The sequence below is a fragment of the Sinocyclocheilus anshuiensis genome, unplaced genomic scaffold, assembly GCF_001515605.1.
Source record: "Sinocyclocheilus anshuiensis isolate Anshui unplaced genomic scaffold, SAMN03320099.WGS_v1.1 scaffold1761, whole genome shotgun sequence".
Classification (NCBI taxonomy): domain Eukaryota; kingdom Metazoa; phylum Chordata; class Actinopteri; order Cypriniformes; family Cyprinidae; genus Sinocyclocheilus; species Sinocyclocheilus anshuiensis.
This window is the reverse complement of record NW_015538073.1, coordinates 113918-121443: the sequence shown is the minus strand read 5'-3', so window position 1 is coordinate 121443 and position 7526 is coordinate 113918. Positions and strand designations below refer to the sequence as shown.

The 7526-nt window shown below is 31.5% G+C and overlaps 1 protein-coding gene across 1 annotated transcript in view; it reads right to left on the bottom strand.

The window, feature by feature from the left end:
* LOC107683616 (zinc finger protein GLI1-like) overlaps positions 1 to 7526 on the bottom strand; it is a 31916-nt gene that overhangs the window by 17959 nt on the left and 6431 nt on the right. The window contains exons 3-9 of the mRNA XM_016479684.1: positions 6804 to 6902; positions 4220 to 4418; positions 2623 to 2737; positions 1269 to 1376; positions 1009 to 1146; positions 362 to 511; positions 237 to 281 (exon numbers count right to left, since the gene is read on the bottom strand). Of these exons, the coding sequence (XP_016335170.1) occupies positions 237 to 281; positions 362 to 511; positions 1009 to 1146; positions 1269 to 1376; positions 2623 to 2737; positions 4220 to 4418; positions 6804 to 6902 (854 nt within the window). The remainder of the gene's footprint in view (positions 1 to 236; positions 282 to 361; positions 512 to 1008; positions 1147 to 1268; positions 1377 to 2622; positions 2738 to 4219; positions 4419 to 6803; positions 6903 to 7526) is intronic.

Sequence of the window (7526 nt, the reverse complement as noted above, 5' to 3'; positions counted from 1 at the left end):
TCGCTGGGGTATATTTGTAGCAATAGCCAACAATACATTGTATGGGTCAAAATTATCCATTTTTCTTTTATGCCAAAAATCATTAGGATACTAAGTCTAAGTTAATATAACTTTACTTTATTTCATGTTCCATGGAGGTATTTTGTAAATTTACTACATCAAAACTTCCAAAACTTCATTTTTGATTAGTAATATGCATTGCTAAGAACTTAATTTGGACAACTTTAATCTCAATATTTCAGGTTCTCCAGACGCGAGTACGCTTTATTACAGCCTTCAAACTGAGACGCACAAACAGAAACATTTATATTGCATGGTTTTCAAGAGCGTTCAGACACAGACTGTCAGAGAGAGTACTCACAGTGCACTTGTGAGGTTTCTCTCCCGTGTGTCTGCGCATGTGGACCACTAGCATGTACTGGGCCTTAAAGGGCCGCTGCTCTCGAGAACAATCCTTCCAGTGACACACAAACTCCTTCTTCTCCCCGTGGATGTGCTCGTTATTGATGTGCTGTACAGAAAATCAGAGCAATATCAGATTAAAAAGCATGACGACAGACAAGAGATGCTCGATGGAGGAAAGAAGTTGGTGTTATTTTAGTATTATGTATGTATTATAGTATTTATTCATATTTTGAATTGGCTTTTTTCAGTTTTCAATTTTAGTTCAAGTTTTAAGTCATTTTGTTATGTGCTCTTGTCATTTTATTAGCTGTTTTAAAAATATATTTCAATTTTTTAATTTCAGTTCAATATTATAGTATTTGATATTTTGAATTAGCTTTTACTGTTATATTTTAATTTTTCAATTTAATTTGAGTGATTTTGTAACTTTGTGATTCAGTCTTTTTTAGCCTATATATATATATATATATAATACGTACTACTGTTATGATTTTTACAAAGACAAAATTGATCTTTTCGTGGTTTTTGTGAAACAAAATAACAGCATGCATGTTTGAAATGTCATGCCGGTGAGTTATTGACTCTTTGAAACGAATCTCTCACATGCACGATTTGCTCCTGAGTGTCGAACTCTTTGCTGCAGCTCTCCCAGTGACAGTTAGTCTCGTAAATGGCCTCTGGTTCAGGTTTCTCCTCCTTATCAAGATCATCTCTGCCTTCCAGTAAACCCAGAAGAGGATCCTGCAGAACACAGCGCAGCAGCTCATGTCAGAACAACGTAAACATGGACCCATTTTACTGCAACTGAAATCTGGAGGATGTGAATCCATTACTCAAGCATTAGACAATGTTCTGAACTTTACCTGTGTTCCAGTTGAGGATGGACTCGCCACGTCTCCCTCCGAATGCTCCTCCAGGCTCTTGATGTTAATGCTGTTCATCACGCTGCCCAGAACAGGCTCTGTCTTCAGCTGGAGACACACACAGCGGGGTCATTATAATGAACTAAAACTAAAAATATTAAAACATTTTGTTAATTGAAATAAAGATAAAATAAAATAAATATTAGATGAAAAACTTATTTCTAATTTTCATTTAAATTAAGATGAAGCACTAAAATGACTAACTGAAAAAAAAGGATAAAATTACTATTTAGGTTTGATTGTATTTCCATTTTAGCAATGTAAAAAAAAAGCAAAACCACATAACAAAATTACCAATTTGCATTTTAAGTTATTAAATACAAAATATTTTTCTTTTTTTCTTTTTACAAAATAAATAACTAAATCAATGACTAAATCAATAAAAAAAAATAAAAAATAAAAAAAATCAAACCAAAAAAGTAATATTAAAAAAATAATAAAATAATCTGGCAAAATCACACGCTACAAATTGTCAAAAACTAAAATTACTAACTGGAAAAAAATTAAAAACTACATTTGAACTAAAACTGAAATAAAAATAAATCAAACATAAATAGTAGGATAAAACAAAAAAAAAGAATAAAAATGGCAAAAACATAATAGTATTTTTTTTCAAGCACTAAAATTACTAACTGGGAAAAAAACCTAAATATGAACTAACACTGAAATAAACATAAATCAAACCTAAATAGTAGGATAAAAAAAACGAATAAAAATGACAAAAGCGAATAAAGCTACATATTTTTGTTAAGTTTAAGTTGAAGCACTAAAATTACTCATTGGAAATAAAATAAATAAAAACTAAAAATGACAAAAGCGCATAACAAAATTACTAAGCATTAAAATTACTAACTGAAAATACAATAAATAAAGACTAAAACTGAACTAACACTGAAATAAAAAGTTAAACCTAAGAGTTCGAACCCACTTTTTTGCAAAAACAATTTTTCTTCTTTTTTAAATCTCTTATCACATCGGAAAGGCATTTAATTTCAATAAAAATGAAGGAAATAATCAAAAAGTTGAAAATAAAGTATGGGGTAGGGTTAGGGAGGGCTTTATTGTCCCAATGCATCCATTTAATAATCTGAATTAAAATTATAATTTACACTCGATACGTTATTATTTCGTACTGAGGTGCAGATAATTGCCACTATTTGCAATAAGTAGTATATATAGCAGAAAATCTTGCAATTTGCACTTAGTGTAAATAGCATCTATTGGCAAAATAGCCACTGCCAATTTAAAATATTAAGAAAAACTATAATAATACTAAATGTGTGTGTGGACTCACGTGTGTGTGTTTGGCCGGAGCGTGGAGTCTGGGGCATGATGCAGCGAGAGAGCCATACATGTTCCCCTGCGGTCTGCAAGAGTAGTTCATGGAGCCGGAGAAACCCAACGACGGACTGAAAACAGAAACAACCCACATTAATGGATCAGAGTCAGCTGCGAGCGCGAGGAATATCCAGGGTTCCTGCGCGGTCTGGAAAAGTGTGGAAAAATATTTGCATTTCCAGACTTTTGCCCCCATTTAGTTTTTTATAACAGAAAATTAAGAATTTAATGAAAACAAGTTTATCATACAAGAAGTGTGTTTTCATGGCAGCTGTTTAGTGAACGTCAAACACGACTGAATGAATTCAAGGTGCACTTTTTAATGTGTTTTGCTTTTTGGGTTTCTTCTCATAATATTCTTAGCACTGTATGACATAGCCTCGAGGACCTTTGCAAAAATAAAAAATATACAGACTTTTATGTGCGCATGAGAAACCATTAAACTTAGCATATGCACACTGAGCCACCTGTTGTGCCATCAGCCCATGCGTTAAAGAGACCTAAGGCCTTGAAATATGGCATACTGCCCTAACAAAAGCCAAATTTTGAACACTTTTTTTTTTTTACAGACCCTTGAACTTTGCAAATAGGACAATGCACATATCTGTATCATGCCATCATCCCATTTCATGGTTTTTCTGCTGCTAAATTGGACATTATGCCTCGATATTAGAGGTAGTACCATAAGGAAAGCCAAATTTTGAGCAAGTAGATCTCTATTAATTCACGTGCATCCATGCTCTCACTGTATTCATAGTAAGATGGCAGTGATGCACGAAGGAAATCGGTTATATAAAATATAAAATTAGATTTTGTAATGCGCAAGCACGAGAACAATTCCCAAGCGCATATGAATAGTTTCTTGAGGGCACAAAAAAAAAGAAAAAAGTTCCTTGTGTGCATTTATTTTTCATTTTTAAAAATAAAAATATTTACAGACAATAATATATGTGACTCTGGAGCACAAAAGCAGTCTTAAGTTGCTGGGGTATATTTGTAGCAATAGCCAACAATACATCGTATGGGTCAAAATTATGCATTTTTCTTTTATGCCAAAAATCATTAGGATATTAAGTAAAGATCATGTTCCATGAAGATATTTTGTACATTTCCTACCGTAAATATATCAAAACTTAATTTTTGATTAGTAATATGCATTGCAAAGAACTTAATTTGAACAACTTTAAAGATGATTTTCTCAATATTTAGATTTTTTGCACCCTCAGATTCCAGATTTTCAAATAGTTGTATCTCAGCCAAATATTGTCCTATCCTAACAAACCATACATCAATGGAAAGCTATTTATTCAGCTTCTAGATGATGCATACATCTCAATTTCGAAAAATTGACCCTTATGACTGGTTTTGTGCTCCAGGGTCACATATACCAAATATAAAGCTGAGAATAGTACTGTATGAACCATTTGTTTTAAATATGGTCATAAGATCTACTGAGAGGTTTGGAAATTTGAGTCTGGAAAAGTATGGAATTTTGAAATGGAAAATGTGTAGAACCCTGGGAATATGAGTGAGTGTTAATGATGAATGTCCACCTCATGCCTCCCACAGACAGATGCCCGTATGAGCTGGCAGCGTTCGGCCCGCAGCGCGAGTTTACAAACGCCACCAGAGAGTTGGGCGAGGTGCGGATGACCGTCTGCAGGTCCACGCTGGCGTCAGACAGCGGCGAGATGGACAGAGCACGCTTCTTACTCAGCTTCAGCATGGAGCGAGGCGTCGAGAAACAAGACGCTGAGAGACCAGATAAAGACCACATTTAACATTTCTTTTTAAAGATTTATTTTTGGTGTTAACATTTAACATATGTGACCCTGGAGCACAAAAGCAGTCTTAAGTCGCTGGGCTATATTTGTAGCAATAGCCAACAATACATTGTATGGGTCAAAATTATTGATTTTTCTTTTATGCCAAAAATCATTAGGATATTAAGTAAAGATATTTAGTAAATTTCCTACCGTAAATATATCAAAACTTAATTTTTGATTAGTAATATGCATTGCTAAGAACTTCATTTGAACAACTTTAAAGATGATTTTCTCAATATTTAGATTTTTTTGCACCCTCAGATTCCAGATTTTCAAATAGTTGTATCTCGGCCAAATATTGTCCTATCCTAACAAACCACACATCAATGGAAAGCTATTTATTCAGCTTTCAGATGATGCATACATCTCAATTTAAAAAAATTGACACTTATGACTGGTTTTGTGCTCCACGGTCACATTTCATTCATGATTTTAAAACACTTTAGAGTGAGGTTCAGTTAGTTAGCATGCATTAGATACCATCAACTAACACTGAGCAATTTTATTGCATTTTAAGTTAAAGTAGTCAATGTATTGTGAATATACATAAATTAACAACGGGCAATAGAATATGTATCAAATTTATTTAGAATATTTATAAAACGCTAAACATATAGATAAGGGGTTTCCAATCAGGGTTTGTGAGTTTATGAAAAACTAATCATTAATTAAATCATAAAAATATCAAATTAAAATGAATAGACAACCAAAATTAAACTCTTACATTTTTCGAATTTTAGTTTGGATGAAATTAACCATAAAAATGTAAAATTAAAACATAAATAATAAAAAAAATAAATAACCAATTACACTTCTAAAATTTCAACTTGGATACATTTATTTTTGTTAATGCAAGGTTTTCAGAATTGGAATTGTGAGTTGATTAAAAGCTAACTAATTTATTTTTTTTTAAATAATAAAATAAATAAACTTTAATAAATAAATTAACTTTAATGCAGGGTTTGTGAGCTGATGAAAAGCTAATAATCTAAATAAATAAATAAATAAATATATTAAAATTCAAAACAAATCAAAATAGACTAAAAAAAAACTTTTTATTTGATTAAATATTTTATTATTTACCTGCATGTCACGTGACCATTAACCCACATTAGAGAATCATGCAAAAGCAAATATGTTGTTAAATTATTAAAATATCAACCTAAAATCTCAGGGAATCCCTGTTTGGGAGTTAATGCATTATGAACGGACATGAATTAACAATGAAAAATAGTATATTTATCAGGCATGTGATCAGCTAGAGACAAAAAATCAGGAAAATCTGACCACGCCCACAAGCCACGCCCCCAGCACTTATTATTAAAAATATATATTTTAGCACATTAAAAGATATATCTTATATTGTAATAATACATACTATTGTCCTGTAAAAAGCAGCATTTAATAATCATGATAACAATATAATATAATATATTTGTAATTATAATTACAATCATAATAATCATAATATAATTGTTATTATTATTATTAAAGTACCTGCCAAAAGTTTGGAAACATTACAATTATTAATGATTTTGAAATAAATATCTTCTGCTCATCAAGGCTGAATTTATTTGATCAAAATAAAGTAAAAAAAACACCAATATTGTGAAATGTTATTACAAATAACAAATTTTTTTTCAATTTTAATATAATATAAAATGTAATGTTATTCCTGTGAGGCAAAGCAGAATTTTCTTCATCATTACTCCAGTTTTCAGTGTCACGTGATCTTTTAGAAATCGTTACGATTTATTTGACTCTCAAGAAACATTTCTGATTATTATAAATGTTGAAAACAATTTTGCTGCTTCCTATTTTGTGTGGAAATGATGATACACTTTATTTTTCAGGATTTTTTGAACAGTATTTATTTGCATTTATCAAATACATTAATTACATTTGTTAATGTATTTATTAAATAGAAATCATTTTAAATGTCTTCACTTAATTTTGATCACTTTCATGCATGATGAATACAATTATTTACATTTTTATAAAAAAAATGAAAATAACTTTTTTTTTTTTTTTTTTTTAAATCTTATTCAAATGTTTGAGTGGTATCATTGTTTCCACAAAAATATTAAGCAGCAAAACTGTTTTTAACATTGATAATAATTAGAAATGTTTCTTGAGCAGCAAAGCAGCATATTAGAATGATTTCTGAAGATCATGTGACACTGAAGCAGATTTATAAAGGTTTCTCCTAAAATAAAGTTGTCATGTTTTAGAAATGCTAAACGGGTCGGATCATGTTGAAGTCAAGTGAAGGGTTTATAGTGACGGACTGTGATGGAGTTTGCCGTCTCACCGTCTCCTGATGCCATGTGTTCAGATCCCGGCTGGTTATGCGTGAGGTTGTGATGAGATCCCATCATGCTCTGGTTACAGTAGGGGGCGCTGCTGACACCTAAAACAACAACAACAACACTGTTATTGCTTTTAACACTAGTGTTCATTACGTCAACGAAAACTATGACGAAAAATATCGACGAGCTTTTTTCCCGTGACTAAGACGAGACGACAATAAGGTCAATAAACGATAACTATGACCAGTGTTGGGGAAAGTTACTTTTAAAAGTAATGCGTTACAATGTTGCTTTACTCCATAAAAAGTAACTAATTACGTTACGTAATGCGTTACGTTACTTTTGTGTTACTTTTTAAATCTGGACAGGGCTTGCTTGTTTGTTTTTAAAATAAAAAAGTTATATTTTTGGCAAATATCAAAGCCCTTTCACAGCAAAAGTGAAATGAATAAGCCTCAGGCTGAAGGGAAAGTAAATTTACGTCCGTACAGTAGAATGCAGAAGAAGACACACAAATGTTTGTCTAGAGTAATTTGTGCTTATTATTATGATTGAACTGGATCATCGAAGGTCAGAAGCAAAGACTTGGGTTAATAGAATGGGATTAAATACATAAAGCATATTTGTGTTGTTTAACATTTAATTATTGCAGGTTTGCGTCATATTCTGAGTTGCATTATTTTTATTAATTTTGAGGAATACTGAATCTGTGTGTTTTTTTTTGT